Here is a 24,345-nt window from a genome sequence, read left to right as displayed (position 1 = left end):
CCAATTCTTTACCAGCCATCTTTCTGTCCAGCTTTACACTCTATCATCTCCCACTATGCTCCTTCAAGAAACCTCCGTAGCTCTTCCCAAGACCTCTTAAAAATCTATAAGCCCAAATCTAAAGCAGGGTGTAACTTATACAGCTACCACCCCTCTATTGAATGAACAAACTTCCCCTGAAAATTCGAACACACACACACACACACACACACACACACACACACACACACACACACACACACACACACACACACCAAACAATTTAAACTAACACTAAAAAATATTTCAACAGGAAATGGATCTGCCAGTGTTCAAACCCTCCTTGAAAACTCTCTAATTTACTTCACTAATTAATGTATTACTCTCTCTTAATCATGTTAGATTAATTGCAAAAAAAAATATTTTTTTACTCCTATGTTGCTATTTTATACTACTACTTTTATTGTGACTGTAATCTAGTTGTTTTTAATATTTTTCTACTTCTATAATATTTGCATGATGATGAAATGTAATCTGTCTGCTCTCAAGAATGCTCTTGTAGTCTGCTAGCTGATTGCCCTATTTCCACTTGTATATCTGTAAAACTGACTAAATGTTGTATGTATTTACTGGAGCTTTTCTCCCCGGGCCTCTGCTGAAAAAGGGCTTTGGCTCAGTCAGACATTCCCGGGCAACAAATGTAAAATAAAATAAATAAAATATTAAAAAAAAAAAAATATATATATATATATATATATATATATTTTATATATATATATATATATATATATATATAGATAGATAGATAGATACATACACACAGAGGATTAAAGCACTGTGTGATATACAAGAAAAATGCCTATGAAGTACAGAACAAATAACCACATTTGTTATGGAGAAAAAACATCCAAATAAAAATAATAAATTAGGAATGTAAGGCTTTGCAGTGGACTCCCTAAACAGGAACAAATATGCTGTAGGGCTCTTGCCTCTCCCAGGGGTGCTTACCACTCAGTCCTGTGGAACAAATGGTGGAGTTGGTGTAAGTAGAGGAGTCATTGGATTAGGTCATACAGGAATGCAAAACCTACTGACATGCATCATCACACTTAGGGAAAACTCATTTCTTTTAGAAAGAAGAGTAGGGGAACTTTTCCAGTGTCCAGACACATTTTATCAGTATACCTCTAATCTCCTCAGAAAGCAGGTGATTGGCCTTTTATTTGAATTTAATAACCAGGACATAGCACTGATCAATACTGACCAGTATAACTGAAAGACTATTTGAATGACTATGTTTGAGTGACACTCTGTCTACTGAAAACAAGAACAATGACTAACTGATGGTGTTTTATAAATATGGGGATTTAGTGCCATTGCTAGATCTAATGAAGTCAGTTCCCAGGAAGGCCCATTTTTGTGTGGCTTTCTGTTGGATGCTTTAAACAAAGTAGATTTATTTTATGTTTGGGCTGGCTGTGTTGCTAATGTATGGGAAATGCATTCTGCAGTTCTTTCAGTTCTAAATAGCATGTCTAGTCATTCCAGCTAGATCATTGTGCCAGGTTCATACCTTATTGATACACTATATTATAAAACACAGTGCTACATTGGGTAACCTTCAAACATGACACTTGAAATGACCTGAAAAGGTATAATGATTACTTCTACAAAATGTGAGTAATAAAAACCTTAAACTGCTCAGAAAGGCCTTGTGAACTATCATTATGTTCTGTTTCGTATCAGTTACCTTTGCCTCTTTAAGATAAACTCTGATATAATAAACTGCATGATTTGAATGCAGTGGTAGGAAATATAACACAAAATCATGGAACCTAATACAAAAATCAAATACGAACCGAAGAACATTATGAGCACCATCTTGTATATTCCAATTGCAGCCAGTGGTCTGTCATTACCTTTGTTCAAATATTAACTTACTATTCTGGCTTCACAGTGACCCAGATAAGCTAAGTTCAGTTTGTGGTTCAGATACTGAAGGGATGGAGTGAGTGAGTGGCCAATCACCCGTTCTTTGGGGAAGGAAGTGGTCTGACCTGTTGCAATGATGACATTTACTGTAGAATATGTACATGACAGGGATGTGCAGTTGTTAACACCAATCCAAGTTCATGCTGTAGCCTTCACAAGGCAAGTGAAGGAATTAGCATGCTCATGATAAAAGGTAAAGGTATGACACGCCCTTGTATGTTCAAGCCCACACTGCCACTACTTGGAAAATGGATTTTGGAATGCCCACAAAAATAAATAAAAAAAAAAAAAGTTTGTTCCTTTTTTGAGGGTTTCTAGCAATCATCATCACAGGGAAATTAATGAACACAGGATGGCCAATGAGTGGTAATAAGTAGTAACAAATACAAAAATATTTTTAAAACACAAAAGCGTCCACATGCACACACACACACACACACACACACACACACACACACACACACACACACATTACTATTAACATGACAACGCACGAAGCATCTGAGACCATCCAGGTGCAACTAACCATAGGCAAAACTGCCTTACAGTTTGTAGCATGTTACAGACCACCCTCTCAAACTCAGGAACCCCACACAGCCTTCCTGAAGACACTAGCGAGTATGAACGTCTCTCCAAATACCATTATATTGGGAGACTTCAACTACCCAAACATAGACTGGGAACATTACTCAAGCCCCAACACCCTAGCCCAAAGGTTCCTAGAATTCATAAACTCAAATGCAATGGAACAACTGGTCACCATTCCCACAAGAGGAGACAATGTACTAGACCTGATCATCACAAACATGGGGACAAAATGCTCCACACCGGAAGTATATCCCTCTTTGGTAAGATCAGACCATAAATTAATCTCACTGGAAATCCACATCCCGCCCCACCCCTGCACAAAAGACCACAGTGAAGAACTTCTCAAAAGCCAACTTCACACTTCTTAAGACTGAAATGGTATCCTTCAAGGCCCCTGGGCTAGTGGAAACCACAACCCACACTGCTGAATCCTTTGCAAATGCCTTCTACGGGCACCTTCAAGAATGCATGGATCATGCAATCCCAAATAAAACCAAGACCCATTCCCCCAAAGGCAGGCGCCCGGTCTGGTGGACCCCAGCCATAAACAAACTCTACAACAGGAGGAAGAAGCTACTACATGACAGAGCAAAATCCCTAAAAGGGAAGGCATCTCTGATCAGTACTAGCAAAAACTACGATCACTCATAAAATCATCCAAGGCCAACTTTGAGAGAAAAATGGCAAAAGACACAAAAGACAATCACAAGGCCTTCTTTAGCTATGTTAGAAACCTGGGTGGAAACTCCCAGATATGCTCAGAGTTAGTCCAAAATGATACAAAATACACTGAACCCACTGACATTGCCAACATTCTGGCAGACAGGTTCAGTGCAAATTTCTCCTCCCCCCCCCAAAGGAGAAATAACTATCCCAGCAGAGTGCAGCCTCCCTAATATCTCAGATGCCCAGGTGAGAGCCGCCCTCTCTAAAGCTAAAAACACAGCATCAATGGGACCGGACGGTGTCCCGGGCTGTGTACTACATGAACTCCAAGAGGAACTAAACCCACACATAAGGCTGCTGTTTAATCTTAGCCTTACTACAGGATACGTACCCAAAGAGTGGCGTACGGTGACAGTGGTACCACTTCACAAAGGCAGTGCTTCTACGGACCCTGGAAATTACCGCCCCATAAGCTTGACGAGCCTGGTCTGCAAAGCTATGGAGAGGATCATTATGGAACTCATAAACAAAGACATTGGGGATCTACAGACATTGGATCCTACCCAATTTGGCTTTGTCAAAGGCAGATCCTGCCTTTTGAACTTGATCGACTTTTTTGAAACAGTCACTAAGGCCATTGATGAGGGTAAGGCAGTTCACACAATACCCCACTCTGGCATCATAGACAAACTCACCAGCTTAAATGTAAACCCATATGTCACAAGATGGGTTGCAAACTGGCTCAAAGACAGAACCCACAGGGTCAGAGTTGCTGGAGCTATGTCAGACTCTAAGCCAGTCACAAGCGGTGTCCCACAGGGCTCAGTCCTGGGACCCCTCTTGTTCGGCATTTATTTTTCCGAGGTGCAGGCAAACATAGGAGGATTGTGGCTGACAAAGTTTGCAGATGACTGCAAACTGGGCGCCATAATTGATACTCCAGCGGACACAAACATCCTTCAGAGAGGCCTCATAGAAATGGATAATTGGTGCCAGAGCCATGGCCTTAAGCTGAATGCCAAAAAATGTATAGTCATACCCTTTGGGAAAAACAAGGTACCCACAAATTACCACATAGGTGGTAATCCATTAAGTACGGAAGAGGTAATCAGGGACCTTGGGACCCAGGTTGACAGTAACCTCTCATTTGACACTCACATTGCCAAAGTGGTTAGGAAGACCTTCTATATTGCCCACCTTATCATGAAGGGTTTCACATCTAGATCAAGAGAGGTCATTGTGCCCCTGTACTCTTCTCTTATCAGGCCAATGATTGAGTACAATGCCCCATTTGGGATGTATCTTACCTGTCACCTGCAGCAGTTGGAAAGACCCCAAAGGTTCCTCACCAAGAGGATAAAGGGTCTTAAACTTATGTCATATGCTGCCCGACTAAAAAAACTCCAGCTCTATTCAGTCGCATACCGCCTACTCAGAGGTGATCTGTGCCTGACGTACAAGGCCATGTCCAATCCGGAATTAATGGACATGCTCCACCTTAGTAAATCCAAATCCATCAGAGCCACGAGAGCAAGAGACTTAAACCTCAACACAGAAATAAATAGGATGTGCTGGAGGGACAGATTTATAACCCAGAGGCTCCCTACACTCTGGAACAGAATCCCAATCCATGTTAGGCAGAGCCCCTCACTGACTCTATTCAAGAGAAATCTTGACGAGTGGATGGGAGATCGTAGGTTTACCCCGGGGGTCATATCTGTGTCACTACTAGACAGAGGCACAGTAAACTAAACCCTAAAAGGGCATAGTATTCTCATCCTAAGGGGTGGTGAAAGCCACACACACTCTGGCTAGGCTTATAAATGCCCTAGGGCAGATAGCCTAGTACGAACCTATGAACCTATGAACCTATGAGGTTATGACAGGCAGACACTTTCACTCTAACATTAAATTTACTTTTATTCTAAAATGTCCAAATTACTGACCAACATCTAGTTGTACAACATTATTTTTATCATCTTAACATGGAATACTCTCCCTCAACAAAATTCCAATTACACGGAATAGCAGCCCACTCAAAAGGGGCCCATGTCTCATAGCTTTACTTGGTTAATAATTTAATATATTCTTAAAAAAAATGGCAGCACAACTCTTTTTGCTTACCCTTGCCATTCTTTCTTTAAGATAACCAGACAAAGTAACCAAAGTGCATTTTGTTCTCCATAATTATTTTTTTTTCATTTATAGCTTTTCAGTCCTTTTCTTATTTATTCATTTATCCAGCACGCTGTCTACTTTTTCACATTACTCTCTTAATTATCCACCATTCATTGTCCACTCATTTGTATATGCTTAACCTACACTAACAAAATAGCCTTTTGAATTGCCATTTTGAATAGTATGAATGCAAGTAATTACTGTTTACTGAAGTTGGTTGATCTTAGCTCCCTTTTCACCTTATGCTGAATACATGTATTATTTTGTATGCTATGATTTTTTTTGGGGGGGGTTGCTTTATTGCGCTACTGCATTTTGACATATTTTTGTATATGTCTAACTGCACCTGTGTTGTAATCAAGGTTGTGGCTTTAAAAGGGACCTCTTGGTTCATTCTACTTATATATTTCAAACAGACAAGCAAACAAAAGAAAATATGAAAGTCGCAATAAATTAAACTGTAGAAATTAGTGCCAGAAACCACAACATTTTTTAAGTCCAGTGGCAAGTTCACAACTTTACATAAAAAAGAAAATATGCAACCCCCCCCCCCCCCCTTTTCTGGTCCATACCATCTCTATTTATTTATTTATTTATTGACTGAATGTACAATTCTTTACCAGGAGAGTCTGGCTGGACAGCTAGTGTCTGTTTTCAGCAGAGTCTGGGGAGGAAAGCTCCAAACAGTTACAGAGTATGAACAAATTAAAATAACAATCAAGGTGACAAAGTTTAGGATACACATACAGAAAGGTTAACACGCTAATAATATAGAGATAAAGTACAGTCATGTGATCTTACACTTTATAGGCAAGTGTAGGTGCAGTGTTTTGACATTAGAGTTTTAGTATAGTAGCATATAGTATAGGCATATAAAAACAATATTTACAGTATGTACAAAAAGAAAGTGTAATACAGTATTATGTGTTTGATTAAAGTATAAAAGGTAGCTTCATTCAGTAGGGTGGGAGTTCAGGGATTCACTTCAGTGTATTTTTATAGCTTTAGGGGGAAAAAGGAAGAAATACACAGCATAATATAAAAATATAATTCAAAATGCAGTGGTGTGAGCTATACTGTGTCAGTGTACATAAATAGCCTTCTTAATGTATGTATACATAGGTTTACTTTGTCAAGATTGTGGCTTGCATACATGATCACAAGTATAAAACCCTAAAACTCTGAATGCTTGAAAATGAATTCTGAAACCTAGACATGCCCCCAGTAGGACCCATGTTTTCACTTGTTCCTGGATCCAGAGTGGTAAGGAGTATCCTGAGTCAATGTTTACATGTCTTTTTTTCTTATGTTTTTGGCATTTAGATTCATGGGGTTTCATAACTGTGATCATGGATTTTTAGTATGCAAACCTCAATCTTGCCATACTAAACCTATGCAGGTATAATACATAGGCAACATCGCTCTTCATGAGGTTAACTATAAAATTAGACTGCAAGGAAAACATATATATCTGCAACATATTTTTTTTTAAGAAAGGTAAGAAAAATGCATCTTGAGTAAGTCCTGTAAACAAATGCACCATTTATTATCTGGTCACTCCTGGTGCAGAATTTATCCATTCCTAGTCATATTTATCCAAAGGGTAAAATTGTTCCTGTCATTGTTTAATCCATCTTCACCTCTGCATAATGCAAACATGACTATACAATTGCTGTTAACATTTTTATCCTAAGGAGTCTCTATAAAGTGACTATATACCTGTTCGGTATTGACTAGTAGTCTATGGTATGATACTTCACCTGCTTCCCACATGGCTGGGAAGTAAATATAACTGAAGTATAATTCTGTTTATGCTGTATTTCTTTCTTGGTTGTTCATATTGTACACTTTGCTCATGGTTGTAACCCATGCCCACCATCTTCCCACTTATCCAACTTATTCATGATGATTCAATTATAAAGAGGAAACTGGAAAAATAGATTCTGTTATTGTGTAAGATTGTATGACTGAAGTGAAAAATGGCAGATAATAGGACAGTTAATTTTTCTTTGCAATATTTCTTAGCATGCATTTAAGGTGCACACATCAGGATTGATTTCTCTATTGAATGTATCTTTTTTTCTAGCAGAAATTGTACCCATAAATGATATCAAGTATATCGGCGAAGAGATTCTTGCAACATATATACCTCTTTCAACTGCCTGTAATCTTAGCATCACAGTACAAAAGCATTACAACTGTTATAATTCAAAAGACATCCTGTTGCTATTTGCTTAGAGCATTTTTATCTCTGCCCCGTTTCTCCACACATGCATCTTGCTTCCACTGTTATAACAGCTAGTTGCACAGAAATTCTCAAGTAAAAGAAATGCACAAATACTGGTAGTAAAAGGCAGGTTCCCAGAATAAGCAATCAAGCAGCAACAGAAATTTGAAGCATCTCTTGTGGAAGTAAACATAAAACTATACAGCACAAGAGTGGTGTTGATTTCCAATTATTATTAAGCACAGCATGTGTAATGAGTTAGTTTTTTTGTTTTTGTTGTTAAAATGTTTCAGTATAATTACAGCATACCTGTGCAAGCTATTATTTTACTGTCATAAGAGTACATGACAAAAATACTGTAACAAAATGGCAGATTGCCTTTTGATCTACATTGAGCCTAGATGTATGTTTATTTAGGGAAGTAGACTGGTTCCCAATCTCCTCTGTCAGCAAAGACTAGTTGCAGTAAAATGCAAATGGAGTGCAATATAAACAGACTGGCATTCAAAAGGATAAAATGTTTTTATGATAACAATAGAAGATGAACATAAGGAAACTGCAGCAGCAAGACATCCTGGAATCAGAAATTTCCCATAAAACTTGGCAGAAGCAGCTGACTCCTCAAAGGGAAACTGAGGGAAACTCACTGCTTTATCAAGAGTTACTATATTTCTTCTAACATGAGCAAAATGAACATGTGATCATTTATGGTAGAACTCATGGTAAATTATTTTTCTTCAACTACATTTCTACCACCAGTATTATGTACAGCACATCCATTCCATGAAAATTAGAGATGAATTCATACTGGTTTATAACACCATCAGTATCAGAGGCATGCAGGTTCGAATATACTCTACCTGTTCCGTTCTGACTGTGGATTATTAAGGTACGAATGAGGACTTCGATTCATGTTGCTGTTTTCCACCTCTCCTTTATTTATGAAGATCCTCCCTGCTTTCATATTTTCATGTGCAATATCAATGCTCTGTAATATTTGAATAAAATCAGTACGTAATTTGTACAACTACAAAATATGCATATAGTACTTCTGTATGGAAAAAAAGCTACCAAAATACATAACTCTTCATATTGTTGTACTATGCACACTCAGTCAACATTTAACATCAGGTAAGAGCATAATGTGACAGCGGTTAGCAAGAAATGTGTTCAGTGTTTATAATGCCCACGACACACACTGCCTCTTTTTGTAGAGATATGGATTCTCAGTATATTCAAGATGTCCAATTTGAGGCACCTATAGAAGTTACATACATACTGCAGAATCACTAATTTCATATGTAAAAACTCTTCCTAAATACTACAGAGCAAGGGTGTAGCCAGGCAACCCTTTGTACTCTACAGAGTACATTTATTTCTGATCACCAGAAGAAATAGTGGGACCTTATCATTCATTATGTATCTAACAATCTAAATGAATACCTCTGCCAACATATTTATAACTTACGTACAAACAGGAATCCAATGCTAAAAACAATACTTCTAACAGTTTTTGACTGAGTAGCTGAAAATGTTACACACATTAAGTGCTGGGGGGGGCAACAGCTTGAGTGATGTACCCATTTTTAAATACCATGTGGGTTGAGTGGCAGCAGTATGACTTTGAGAGAACAAAATGGAATTCATTGACTACAGCCCTGCTATACAGTCATTAATTCCACACATCAGAGCTCTGTTGGATCTATTTAGCTGCTTCTGTACTGCACCTAAACCTGACAGATGCTTTCACCTCGGTATGTTGCTACACATGCTCATTGAAGGTGGTTTCAAAATCCCTAGACAGGCAAGCTTCTCATAATTCCTGATCAAAACTCACAACGCTAACTCTTAAACTTTAAGACCCAATATGCAAACATTTCTGCTGCTGCTGTCATGATAATACTCATTAATGTAGCAGGAACTGAAACAAGATGGCTTTAATGCACTTCAGCTTGGATTGATATTTAACAAAAAAAAAATTAAAACCTGTTCTTTGGCTCTAAACTACAGCCAGCTAACAGAACAATTTCAGCAGGGATTTCATCCTAACACTACACAAGTACTGAAATTAGACTAAGTGACTCACGTTTGAGAATTTAAGTTAGTCAGAGCATGTCCTATAACAATTCTTTTATTTCCAAATGAAATAAAACACTTAGGTATGCTACAGAAGGCAAGACAATTTCTAATGGTAGAAATCATGGCAAGGGTTTTCCAAACCATTCTGCATCATGGACTAGCAGAAACATCCTAATAACTATACTTAATAGTATGATATGCAACAAGGATTACAGCTAGAATCTGCTACTGCTCGTGCACAGTTTAGCTGAGAGTGCTCTCATCTGACCATGTACAAGTATGACTCTGTCATTGTCCATGTGGGTGTGAATGACCTGAGACACACCTCCCTGGACTACATGAAAAAAGAGACATGGTGGAGCTCTTGGGTTATGTGGCTGAGGCAGGTATGACCCTAGCCCTGAGCAGCATCCTACCATCATGCAGAATGACACCTCAGTACAAACAGAAAATGATTGACTTCAACAACTGGCTAAATTTCTGGTGTCATTCTAAGGTGATCCAGTATCTGTCTCTGCTTGGGATGACATGACTGACAGACCTCAATGCTTTGCCAGAGATAGCCTGCATCTGTCACCCCTGGGTTTATGGGTATTGGTGAAGGCTCTTGCCACCACTACGGTGCCTTTTTTAGGTGGTGTTTCAAAGACCAAATTACCACCATAACAGCTATAAATAAATGCAATCTGAGGGTCATGCTGCTAAATGCTAGAAGTCTAAATCTCAAGATGCACTCGCTTGAAGCACTCCTCAAAATGGAGAACATCGACATTTGTGCTGTAATGGAGATCTGGTTTAAATCAGCAGAAAGCACCCCTGCGCCACCAGGCTACAACTCATTCTACACCTTTCGACCCCAGAGCATGGACCAAAGCTTCAAAGGCAGTGGTGTCTCCATATTCATAAAGGATATGCACACCTCCAGACTAGTAGCCCAGTATAACGCATCTGAGATACTCCAGGTACAACTAACACTGGGTAAGATGGCGACTCAGGTCATAGCTGGTTATAGGTCCCCAGCCATGTCCCAAGACTCTCACTCCACATTCCTAAGCACCCTGGAAACTATTAATATCCAACCCAACACTCTCATACTAGGTGACTTCAACTACCCCTCCATCAACTGAGAAAACTACTCATTCACCAGTGCACTGGCCCAATGCTTCCTGGAATTCATCAGTTCCAATGCCCTGGACTAGCTCATTCTTATACCCACTAGAGGAAGCAACATCCTTGACCTGGTTATTACTAGCATGGGCAACCATTGCTCCACACCAATAGTCAATTCCTCCTGGGTTAGATCCGACCACAAACTAATCACCATGGAAATCCACATCTTACCCAAATCCCCCGCAAAGGTATCCACCATGAAAAAGTTCTCCAAAGCTGACTTTGGCTCCTAAAAACAGAGGTGGCTAACTTCCCGTCACCCATGACAATGGAAAACAGAAGCATGACTGCCGAATCATACACCAATGCACTGTACAAACACATACATAAATGCATGGAACTAGCCATACCCAACAGAACCAAGATGCTCTCCTCCAAAAAAAGGAAGCCAATCTGTTGGTCCCCTGCCATTAATAAACTCTACAACAGAAGGAGGAAACTGTTACAGAAAAAGGTGAAGTCCCAAGACTGGAAAAATTCCCTTATCAGCATCGAAAAAAAGTTGAGATCCTTCATCAAAACTTCCAAAGCAAGGTGCTAAGAAGGCAGAATTGCGGCAGACACTAACAACCACCCCAAAGCTTTCTATAGTTATATCAGGAATCTCCACGGCAATACCCAGATTTGCTCTGAGTTACTGCACAAGGGTACCTCCTATACTGAGCCAACATATTGGCTGACATATTCAGTGCCAACTTTACCCCCCCCCCAAAGGACCAATCTCAATACCGGAAGAATGTCAGGCACCCAGCATTACTGCAGCACAGATTAAAGCTGTATTGTCCAAGGCCAAGTATACAGCTTCCATGGGACTCAACAACATCCCTGGCTGTGTTCTACATGAATTACAAAGTGAGCTGGCACCACATCTGTGTGCCCTGTTCACTCATAGATTCACCTCAAGCTTTGTCCCTACTGAATGGAGTAGTGCTACAGTCATCCCTCTCCATAAAGGAGGAGCGACTACAGACCCTGGAAATTATCGCTCCATTAGCCTGATGAGTCTGATATGCAAGGCTATGGAGCACATCATCATGAACCTAATTAACAAGGATATAGTGAACCTCCAAGGTCTAGATCCCACACAATTTGGTTTTGTGGAAGGTAGATCATGCCTGCTCAACATGGTTGACTTCTTTGAGTCAGTCAACAGAGCTATGGATGAAAGTAAGGCAGTTCATACAGCTTACCTCAATCTGGCCAAGGCCTTTGATATCATTTCTCACTCAGGAAATATTGATAAAATCACTAAACTAGGCATCAACCCCTATATTATTAGGTGGGTTGCAAATTGGCTCAGGGATAGAACCCACAGTGTGAAAGTAGTCGTACTGCTGAACAGTCATGAGTGGAGTCCTACAGGGATCAGTCCTGGGTCCTCTCCTGTTTGGCATCTACTTAGGACAAGTCCAGCCCAACATGGAGGGACTCTGGCTGACCATGTTCGCAGACAACTGCAACCTAGGAGTCGTTAACTCCCCAAGTGATGCAGACATCCTACATAAAGGTCTCAATGAGACCAATGACTGGTGTCGAAACCATGGCCTTAAGCTTAATGTCAAAAAATGTGTCATCTCCTTTGGGAAAAACTCAGTTCCTGCTAATTACCATATCAATGGGAGCCCACTGAACACTGAAGGCATTATAAGAGATCTGGGGACACAGGTTGACTATCTCATTGCCACTGTGGTCAGAAAGCCCTATGTGGCACATCTCATTACCAAGAGATTTGCATCCAGGAAGAAAAAGGTCATCATTTCTCTCTACTCTTCCCTCATTAGACGAATCATAGAATATAATGCCCCATTTGGCACGTACCTCATTAGACACCTGCAACAGCTGGAGAGGCCACAAAAGTACCACACAAAGAGGATCCTAGGCCTTAAATACATGTCCTACATGGACAGACTCAAAAACTTCAGATACTCTCTGTCTCATATCATCTACTAAGAGGCAATCTCTGCTCGACTTACAAAGCCATGTCTAACCCAGCTTTCTTAGAAATGCTACATCTAAAGAAATCCCAAATCCCTCCACACCACACACTCCAGAGACCTCAACCTCATTACCACAACCAATAGAACATGCTGGAGGGACAGGTTCATAACCCAGAGACTGCCCATGCTCTGGAATAGACTTCCCATACATGTCAAGCAGAGCACATCACTGGCCCTCTTCAAGAGAAATCTTGATGTGTGGATGGGAAATAGAAAGTTCACCCTGGGTATCACTCCAGTGCCTCTACGTGATAGAGCCATTGGGAGCTAATGTTGGGTGGCACAACGCCAGGGCACTTCTATAGGCTAGGCTTGTAAAGGCACCAGGGCCATTAGCCTAGTACACACCTATGAACCTATAGGCTTGGCCTGTGCATATGGCAAACCTTTGCTGCTACATTTCTTCGGAGAGATCCTTAATGTAACTGCTGAGCTGGAAGTCTCCTGTTGGGGAGCTAAAATCCCCTAAGAGAGTTCAGTCATCTGTCCTAAAATCGCTTTCAAACAAGTCAGACCAAAAAGTACACAATGAGGAACCTTGTTTGCAGACAGAAACGCCTCCGAGTCAAAAAGCTTCTTAACGCTTTTATTTTGAACAAACCAAAAGAGCGTTTTCGCCACAGACCACTGCAGCTTCTTCAGAGAAACAAGTTAGACAAAAAACACTCACTTTAAAAATACTATATCAGGAAATGACATATTCCTGTTTCCTGTTACCAAACAGTTGTATTTAAAAACACATACAAAGTGCTAAAAAATTAAAAGCATCCCACATTTAGAATCATTTTTAAAAGTAGCACACAACAATAAGAAATGGATTCAATTATATGAAAAAAGATCTCAGCGACTTAACAATAATATGGATGACAAAAAACAGATGTCATTACTATTTACAATAAACTACTATACAAAATATGTAAGTAGATCTATCGAAAAATATACTCTAACACTCACTTAAAACATTAGAAACAAATTTGCCTTATATGAGGTGTGTATAAGGGATAAATACTACTCATATTTGCTCAGGCTTAGTTTATTAAACATTCTATTTGTGCTGTAACCATGCAGGACTAAGGAAGAGAGAAAGAAAGAAGGAGGGGAGAGGAAAGAAAGAAAAGGAGAAGTATCCTTTGCCCTGCGGAAAACACGTGCGACCTAAAAGATTCAGCACGTGAGAATCCATTGTGTCTTCCTACTAAGACCACTAAGACTAGGTTATAAACCTGACTGTTAGGTTAAGTAAGCCCTGAATAGTAGAAGGTCAAGTCAACTAGCTAGACCTAATGTGTTAGTGCAAGGTGCTGATAACACACAACACTGCCAAATCATCCAATATGTGTTGCCTGATATACGGGTCAGACCTAAAGTCAGAGAAAACTATATAGTAACAGTAGGTTTTACCTAAAATAACTTTTAATTTAAGAACTGGGGCAATGTTGCAGTTAGTGTTAAGGCCAGGAAGACAGAAAGCGTCCAAGCGCAACTGCCAATCCAGCTCACAATTTTCTAGTATTAAAGATACAGGGCCCCTCTGATTTTTAAGGGTACATGGTCTATAGCCATAAAGCTAAAACTATGTCCTGGGAACAATGCAATATGTTTGGCCAGTGCGTTGTCATCTTTACATGTCCTAATTGCATACAAGTGCTCATACATCCTATCTCGCAGTCTCCTGTCGGTTTTCCGATGTATAACCCAGAGCAGCAGTTGCACATAGCGATGTATATAACTGATTTGCTCTCACAATTAAGTGCATGCTTGATGACAAACTTCCTGTCCCTAACAAGGAATGTCTCCCCTGTTCGGACATTGTTACAGAAATTACAGAATCCACATCTGGACATTCCTTTCCTTTTATAAAAACTATGCTGTTGGATATCCCTTTGTAATAGTTCCTTCAAATTTTTAGATCGTTTAAAAATAAATCTGGGTTCGTCTCCCAATTTTCCTGCTAGTGAAGGGTTTGAGGATATCAACCTCCAATTCTTTCGGATGATGTCCAGAATTGCTTCTGAATTAGTACTAAAAATAGTGACGAAGCTCAAAGATAAATCTGTGTTTGATTCTCTGCGGTCAACATTGCTACCTATTAGACCACTTATAGGCACCTCATCTGTGAAACTACTAACTACACTGGAGGAGACCTTTTGTTTAGTCAATAAAGGGGTGTAGAAGCCTCTAGTTCTTTTAAGAGTAACTTCCTCAATAAGTTCACAAACCATTTTCTCAGGATAGCCACGGTTAGTGAACATTTCCTTCAGAAATGAACATTCCTTAACAAAATCCACAAGGGTGCTGCACATTCTTCCTGCCCTCACCAGCTGTCCCTTCACTATAGATCTTTTCTGTTTGTGAGGGTGAAAGCTGGTGAAGTGCAGGAAAGAATTGCAGTATGTGGCTTTCCTAAAGACGGTGGACCTGAAGCACTGATGAGAATGTGCAGCACCCTTGTGGATTTTGTTAAGGAATGTTCATTTCTAAAGGAAATGTTCACTAACCGTGGCTATCCTGAGAAAATGGTTTGTGAACTTATTGAGGAAGTTACTCTTAAAAGAACTAGAGGCTTCTACACCCCTTTATTGACTAAACAAAAGGTCTCCTCCAGTGTAGTTAGTAGTTTCACAGATGAGGTGCCTATAAGTGGTCTAATAGGTAGCAATGTTGACCGCAGAGAATCAAACACAGATTTATCTTTGAGCTTCGTCACTATTTTTAGTACTAATTCAGAAGCAATTCTGGACATCATCCGTAAGAATTGGAGGTTGATATCCTCAAACCCTTCACTAGCAGGAAAATTGGGAGACGAACCCAGATTTATTTTTAAACGATCTAAAAATTTGAAGGAATTATTACAAAGGGATATCCAACAGCATAGTTTTTATAAAAGGAAAGGAATGTCCAGATGTGGATTCTGTAATTTCTGTAACAATGTCCGAACAGGGGAGACATTCCTTGTTAGGGACAGGAAGTTTGTCATCAAGCATGCACTTAATTGTGAGAGCAAATCAGTTATATACATCGCTATGTGCAACTGCTGCTCTGGGTTCTACATCGGAAAAACCGACAGGAGACTGTGAGATAGGATGTATGAGCACTTGTATGCAATTAGGACATGTAAAGATGACAACGCACTGGCCAAACATATTGCATTGTTCCCAGGACATAGTTTTAGCTTTATGGCTATAGACCATGTACCCTTAAAAATCAGAGGGGGCCCTGTATCTTTAATACTAGAAAATTGTGAGCTGGATTGGCAGTTGCGCTTGGACGCTTTCTGTCTTCCTGGCCTTAACACTAACTGCAACATTGCCCCAGTTCTTAAATTAAAAAGTTATTTTAGGTAAAACCTACTGTTACTATATAGTTTTCTCTGACTTTAGGTCTGACCCGTATATCAGGCAACACATATTGGATGATTTGGCAGTGTTGTGTGTTATCAGCACCTTGCACTAACACATTAGGTCTAGCTAGTTGACTTGACCGTCTACTATTCAGGGCTTACTTAACCTAACAGTCAGGTTTATAACCTAGTCTTAGTGGTCTTAGTAGGAAGACACAATGGATTCTCACGTGCTGAATCTTTTAGGTCGCACGTGTTTTCCGCAGGGCAAAGGATACTTCTCCTTTCCTTTTCTTTCCCTCCCCCCCCCTTCTTCTTTCTTTCTCTCTTCCTTAGTCCTGCATGGTTACAGCACAAATAGAATGTTTACTAAACTAAGCCTGAGAAAATATGAGTAGTATTTATCCCTTATACACACCTCATATAAGGCAAATTTGTTTCTAATGTTTTAAGTGAGTGTTAGAGTATATTTTTCGATAGATCTACTTACATATTTTGTATAGTAGTTTATTGTAAATAGTAATGACATCTGTTTTTTTGTCATCCATATTATTGTTAAGTCGCTGAGATCTTTTTTCATATAATTGAATCCATTTCTTATTGTTGTGTGCTACTTTTAAAAATGATTCTAAATGTGGGATGCTTTTAATTTTTTAGCACTTTGTATGTGTTTTTAAATACAACTGTTTGGTAACAGGAAACAGGAATATGTCATTTCCTGATATAGTATTTTTAAAGTGAGTGTTTTTTGTCTAACTTGTTTCTCTGAAGAAGCTGCAGTGGTCTGTGGCGAAAACGCTCTTTTGGTTTGTTCAAAATAAAAGCGTTAAGAAGCTTTTTGACTCGGAGGCGTTTCTGTCTGCAAACAAGGTTCCTCATTGTGTACTATCTGTCCTAAAATATTAGCAAAATCAGGATTATCACTTTTAAATAATTTTATTCTATGCTGGTGGATATGGACAGATGTCCTACATTTCCTCAGAAATGTGAGAATTAATTATGCTATTAAAACAGCTGCAATAATATCAGAAATGGAATTCACACTTCTCCCTATCAGATACTAAACATATTTGTATTCATCGGACCCCTGTTATATCTCATAATAATGTTCTTATACCTTAATATGCAAGCAGCTGATATATTGTTCTTAAACTTTATATTCACAAAATAAAAATCAAAGAATTATACTCAGGAGTCAGATGTCCAATTTCCATTCATTACCATGATCACATTCTAATTATGAGTGCATGTACATATATCCAAAATTAAAATAGCATCATAGTACAGAAAGCTAATGCTCCAATCTTCAAAACAAACTAATTAACCACTAAGGCAGAGGATATTCTCTTGGAAGTTCTTACATAGAATGTTTATCGCACCTCATAAAGTTGAATTGATGTATAATAAAGACATAGGATACTGGAGATGTAAACTAAATGTTAAAGCTGACCGGCAGCATGTGTTTTATGATTGTATAATACTTAAAACATATTGGAATAATATGAATTCTCTCTTGCAGTCTGTTTTAATGATAAATTTATGCTGACCAAATCTCTTACTTTAATACACCTGATCCCATTTGTGTCACAAAAATAAAATACCCTCTTTTATGGAGTAATTTAACATTAGCAACAAAAGTCATCGCCATGAACTGGAGGAATCAGACTACTAATAAGTAAATTATACTATTAAGGAATTTGCACACTTGGCAACTCAAGTTTGTCACTGTGAACTTATCATGATCAAGTAAAGAATATCTAGAATCCCCTCTTCATATAATATAAGGTTGAAATTAAAAGAACTGCTGGATAAACAGATGTTAATTAACTACTCATCACATTTCTTTTTCTGTTTTTAAAGCTTTGGTTCATAGTAGACACCATTGTTAATTATTTTAGTGCATTATTCTTTTAGATATGTATATTTGTTTTATAATATTTCTGTTATCCTATATTAATGTTTTGGTTTTAAAATTTTCAATACAAATAATTGAGAAAAAAAAGAAAATGTTACCCTAAATCATTATATAAAGAGAAATTCAACAACCCTACATGTGGAAGGAAATAAAATGACACTTGAAATGCCTTAACTATTGACTTAGCAACAGTGGAGATGTAATGTTAACAAAAAATTTACTGCAAGTTAGGCATCCAAATGCAATGTAAGAATATAAGACTAGAATTCTTCAGCTTGTGGTCCTGATAAGGATTGCAGCAATGCTTATATATGTTATTCTTGACTTTGTAAATAGCATACCACTTTGCAGTATGATTTCAAGCCAGACAACTGCCACAGGTGTGGCAGACCTAGACAGTATAGCAAGAATGTGAAAAAGTAAATACATAATTTCATTGCCTTTATTCTGGCGTTCTAAAAATAAGTTTAGTACTGATTGCTCTGTTAATTGTGTGAACAGCTGGAATCTGTAAAATTAGCTTACTCCTAGCACAAAATTTGTTAGAAGGCAAACATGGATTTTGAGCTTGATGCTGGGAACATTCTCATCACAATGAATAAAAAACTAAAACATTCAGGGAAGAGAGTAAAACAGTTTTCCAGATGAACCGCTATTACAAAAAAACATGCAAAAATTGGAGCAACTGATATTAGTTACTTGTAAGGAATAAGCACAAAAAGAACCCTATATATGATAATTAAAGAAACCAGCTTAATTTTGCAGTGAAGTAGCTGGCTAAAAAAAAGCAAGTTAACCTTGGGAAATAAAATGCATACAAGTTGAAACTGAAGTTCTCGGCTGGACATAAAATTGCATCCAAGGAAAACAAGTACATTAAAAAGAACCCCAGTAGGCATTCATACTCCATCAAGTACCAAAAATGGATTTTTTCAGACCAAGATTATTTTTGTGTTGGTGCAGTTTATAAGTTTTTTATTACAGAAAGCCCATGCAGTTAGATATGCATGATCAAATATTGATATCAAATGGTTTGATCACTGCATCACAGCATGCTAACCAAATTGAACAAACTATTCAAGATGATGCTTGTTGTGAGTTTTTGACTATGTATGAAAGGCTGTTCTATAATAACTCAGTCAATGTGTACACCATACCGTTCCAGAAAATTAGCTTTAGATGACAGGGGTGAGTGTGTATAATGTGGGTTTAGTGTCACAATCATCTGCTGGTGTGTTTCATAAGACTTAACATTTTGCATAAAGTTCACTCTACTATGATAAAGATGCAATTTATCAGCCAGATCCTCTGTAAGGTGACCGAGTATGGATTAGAATGTAGAAAAGGAATTAAAAATACGTGATGAATTTCAGGTAAATGGTAAACCACCACTGAATATAACTGTTTATCTATGAAAGGATACCAAAAAACATGATTTGGACTGTATAGAATATTTCTGGTGCTGACAGATGTTCAAAGTGAATTGATGTTTATGCCATGAACTATGATGCTGTATATGCAGTCTGAGAAACCCAAGGAAAAGGAATGTTATCATACAGAGTATTCTACCTCGGGTTTAATAGAGCTTGGTTCATAAATATAGAATTTGCCGATGGTATAAAGGGAAATTTAATTCATTGAGTAAGTACTGTAGCATGGCATGGCTCATCTAAGGACTGGGAGAAGAAAGGAAGGAAGAAAATTAAATGCGACTGTGGATGCAAGATTGTAATGGCTCTTATTCAGCTGTAGATGTACTCCTCAGATAAAAGGAGATTGTTCTTCAAAGAAAAGCTGCAGGCATGAATGGTGACAGCCACATTTGACCTGGGGATGAAGTATATGCAGGGAGCCACAGTTAAGGTTGTGCATGAATCATATGCATAATTAGGAGTTGTTTAGGAACCAATTCTTATATTGTCATCTGCCTTTGAGGAGATGTTATGAAAACAGAAAAAAAATGATTTACAAGAAATTGTACCTGAAAAAGACAGACTGAGGTTTCCTTCAAGAGCTGAGATTCCAGCATGTATGCCATCAGGGAGACTATGTACCTATGGAAACTATGGTTCTGAAACATGTAATTGTGGCAGTGGTGACCCAAGAGCATAAAGTACCCTTACCACCTACTGTCGAAACAAAAGGCAGTGATCCAATTGTTTTGTTTTGCTATGAAAGGTATGGCTACATAGGTAGCAGCTGTGAATCACTGTTAAGTTCTCCTTGTCTCTGCAATAAAGACAGTGGAAAATAGCAGCAGGATTAATTATCTGTCTAGGAGTGACAGCAGTACTTCACAAGGTATAGAACAGCCTTTGCATACATAGTCAATAATTCCCGATTTCTCTGTCTGTATATAATGTAGTTGGAGACAAATTCATCTACAAAGTATGTGAAAAGTTAAGTTTAAAAAACTGTAGGTCGGTTTTGATTCTAAGACAAAAAATTGAAGTTTTATAAAGTACAAACAGGTTTCTGGAACCAGATCATAGGGAGAAAAGCAACCAAAGTATTGAGTTAAACTGTTGGAGAGGATGGAGTTTACCTTTAACTCCATATATAGTTATCCAATTCATCATATTCAGTTTTACTCTATCAGTTTCTTGTCTCTGTTCCAACATGACATACATCCAAATGCTTCTAAACTACTGAGCTATTTATACTATTGACTGGATTATAAAAGACATTCTGTCAGTGTGTATAACTTACTCTGATCACTTACACTGAGAGGAAGTGTTTTGGAATATGGACCCATGTTTGCCTTATGCTGTTGTCTTGGGGGTTACCTTTCTTAATAAAACTGCTGAATAATGTACGCAGGGGCACTGATTTTACATTTCTCAAAGAAAAGCAATGGAAAATCCCAAAGCTGGAGTGAGTGTTTAAAATGTATGAGATTTTTATTGAACTTGGCATTTTCAGTAGAGCACTCATTCACCCTATCCTGTATTAGTTTTATTTCCTGTTTATATTATTGACAGTTTGCATAACTGTGTATTAGTTTTTTTATCATCTTCACTCGGGACTTTAACAAGTCTAAAAATAATCCCAATAGCCTTCTCTCTGCATACGTTTGATTTCTTAAGTACCTTATATATGTTGGATAGAAGTCCCTTTCCAATTATATTCTGGTGCATTAGAATAAATCAATGAATGTGGGGAAAGTATTTCTAACTATTGTTTGTATTACATTAATCTTATATTCAGCAAAGTGCCTACACTTTTGAATTTCTAACCATCTATCTTTGATTAACTCAAATGTATTAATGATATGGTCAACATTTTGTAACTTCTCATTGTCTAGTAATTGATACAAGTACAGCAGGTCTTTGTCTTTAAATGTAGTTGTTAAATTAAATGGATTAATACTATTTTGAGTACAAGCAATTGGAAATACAAATCCATGCTTTATAGTCAGGGTTCCTGAAAATGAAATTTCTAAAGGAGATTATTGCATTAATATAACAAGAGTTAACTGTTTTTCGCCCTATAAAATAGTCTTTTACTAAGCAATGAAATTTATTAGCAAACATTTTTGTGTGATATGATTTTCTTACATTATTGGATTTTCACAAAATACCTCCCTGAATATCTTTCCATTTGGCATTATAATTATTTTAAACAAATTGTCTTAACAATTGAGGATAAGGAATATAATTCTAAATCTGGAAGATCAATAACCACCTGATGTCAAAGCCTGTCTAGGCTTATTAGGAAACCATAAGAATTTAAAAAAAAAAATTGTACTCTTTTTATATTTTTTTTGGAGGGGTGGGATTGGTATAGATGAAAATTGTATTATATATAGAATTTTAGGAGGAATAATCAGTTTAATTAAGGAGAGTCTTTCTTCCATAGTGAAGCTTTATTCCATTTATTAAGGGTTTGCTTTATGGAATTTAAGTTATTATAATTAAGGGTTGTTATATCTTTATTATCAAACAGGACTGTCTGTAAGCAAGTGATTTTACCATCTTTCGCAATGTATTTATGTAATTTCTTATCTATTTTATTATAATTAACATGTAGTATTTTAGTCTTATTCTCATTAAAACCAAGTCTCAATTTCTTCTGGAATATTTCTATTCCTTATAATAGTGAAAATAAGGGAATAATTACAATCAGTCAAAGTTAATAGGATGTCATCTGCAAATAATTGTATTTTGGAGATTAAATCATTATTTATTAGTATGACTTTGATGTTATTTGATCTTATATAATTTGCAAAAGTTTCAATAACTAGAGAAAAAAGTAATGGGGACAAGGGGCAATCCTGTTTAGTACCTTTAGTAATGATTGATTGGAAAGTATATGAGCCTATCTTAATGTATGCAAAGGAGTTTTCATAGAGAAGTTTGATTAATTGTAAGAAATTGTTTGAAAAATTACATCCCTTTAGTACTAAGACTAAGTACTCATAATTAACTGAATCAAATGCACTATTGATATACAGACTAACTAAAGTTAGTTCTTTTTTTGAATTATTACAATAATCAATTACTAATGGTATTCTCTTGATATTATCATAGGTGCTCCTGTTCCTTATAAACCCAGTCTGACCATTGTTTAACAACATTGGAAGAAACTGTTTTATTCTAAAGGCATAGATTGCCATGAATATTTTACAATCTACATTTAGTACTGAAATTATTCTATATGAACAAAACTGTGTTGAGTCCTTGTCAGGTTTTAAAACTCTGATATTATGGTGCTTTTCCAGGATGGTGGTACCCTTATAAGTCCTGTAATTTTGGAATGTACTTCTAGTAAAATACTCAAAGCATTCTTATCCATCATTTTGTATAATTCAGGTATTATACCATTTCCAGGTGCCTTATTGGGTTTTAATTTATTAATTTGAATTCAGACATTGATATAGGCTTGCCAATTATTTTTATTTGATTTTTGGCAGCCTATTTTCAGTATATTTTTTATAAATGTTTTAATTAGATCTTGTGTATCCACTATTGGTTTGTGTTGATTAATCTTATTAAAATGAGACCTGAAAACATCCAGAGTATCTTCTATTTCAGCAACCTTCTTTTTGCTACAAGAGGAGTATAATTCTTTGAAGTGGTTAGATTTAATAATAATTTTTGTTCTCACAGACAGTTTATGCATGGATTTAGGATTTATAGAATAGTTATTTTAATCTTTTCTAAATTTATCATAGTTTTATAGTGTAAAATGTCTAAATATGTGCTGTTTAAGCTACTTATTTCTTCTATTTCCTTTTGACCATCTAATTTTAACTTATCAATTTTCTTATGTGAATTTATCAATTTTTTTGTCCCACTGTTTCTTTTTTTTGTATATATCAGCTTGGAATTTTGCCAAAAAGTTATGCCTTTAAAGAGTGCCATACACATATCTGTAGGGTTACCTGTATGATTAATTTCAATAATCCTTTGAATTTCTTTATTAAAGAACTCCTTAAGGTCTTTCATATTGGTTATATATGCAGGAATCCTTTAAATTGGGATGTTATTACTAGAAATAAATATAATAAAAAGTTATGTACTTACCAGAACATTCCACCTCACCTCCTCAACTGATGGATTTGGATCCAAGCACTCAGATTTGACTCAGCTATTGTAAAAGCTTGTGGCAACCTTGAACTCTTGAGCTTCTCCCCTACTCAGAATGTACCACCCCATTACCTCAGATCTTGTTTGAAGATTATAGCAAAAGACTAACATTTTACTCACATAGAAATATTTTTAAACAGAAATATAGCAGATAATGGAAGCACAAAGCTATATCTGGACTCCTAAAGGCAAGGAAAAGACCCCAAGGCTGGCTCTATCCACTTGCTCTTCAGCCAACATTGGATGGGGGTTGGGAGCCAAGGAGGAATGAAAATGGACAACACAGATGGAACATTATGATAAGTACATAACTTCATCTGATGTTGACCATTTTCATTCCATCCTCGATTGATGGGACAGAGTCCCCAACTACTATAATCCCAGGTGGCCTCAAAGAAGAATATTCCTGAGTGCCATTGAGTCAAATGATGCTCTACTTCTGAAACTAAGTCTAGCCTGTAATGAGATATGAAGGGGTGAGGTTAAGATCAAGATGTAGCTGCACAAATATCATAGCTTCATAGGATGATACTAGGCTATTGGCCCAGAGGCCCTTGTAAGCCTAGCCAAAAATTTTGCCCATGTTCCCTCAAGGTCAGCACCTGTTTCCCATGTCCAGCAGGGAC

The 24,345-nt window shown here is 37.4% G+C and overlaps 1 protein-coding gene across 1 annotated transcript in view; it reads right to left on the bottom strand.

The window, feature by feature from the left end:
* ASAH2 (N-acylsphingosine amidohydrolase 2) overlaps positions 1-24,345 on the bottom strand; it is a 426,905-nt gene that overhangs the window by 321,012 nt on the left and 81,548 nt on the right. Inside the window, exon 4 of the mRNA XM_044056416.1 lies at positions 8,491-8,618. Within this exon, the coding sequence (XP_043912351.1) occupies positions 8,491-8,618 (128 nt within the window). The remainder of the gene's footprint in view (positions 1-8,490; positions 8,619-24,345) is intronic.

Source organism: Protopterus annectens, chromosome 14.part0 (assembly GCF_019279795.1).
Source record: "Protopterus annectens isolate FY-2018-M chromosome 14.part0, PAN1.0, whole genome shotgun sequence".
Lineage (NCBI taxonomy): Eukaryota > Metazoa > Chordata > Ceratodontiformes > Protopteridae > Protopterus > Protopterus annectens.
The sequence above is the reverse complement of the archived record's forward strand: the minus strand, read 5'-3'. Positions and strand labels throughout refer to the sequence as shown.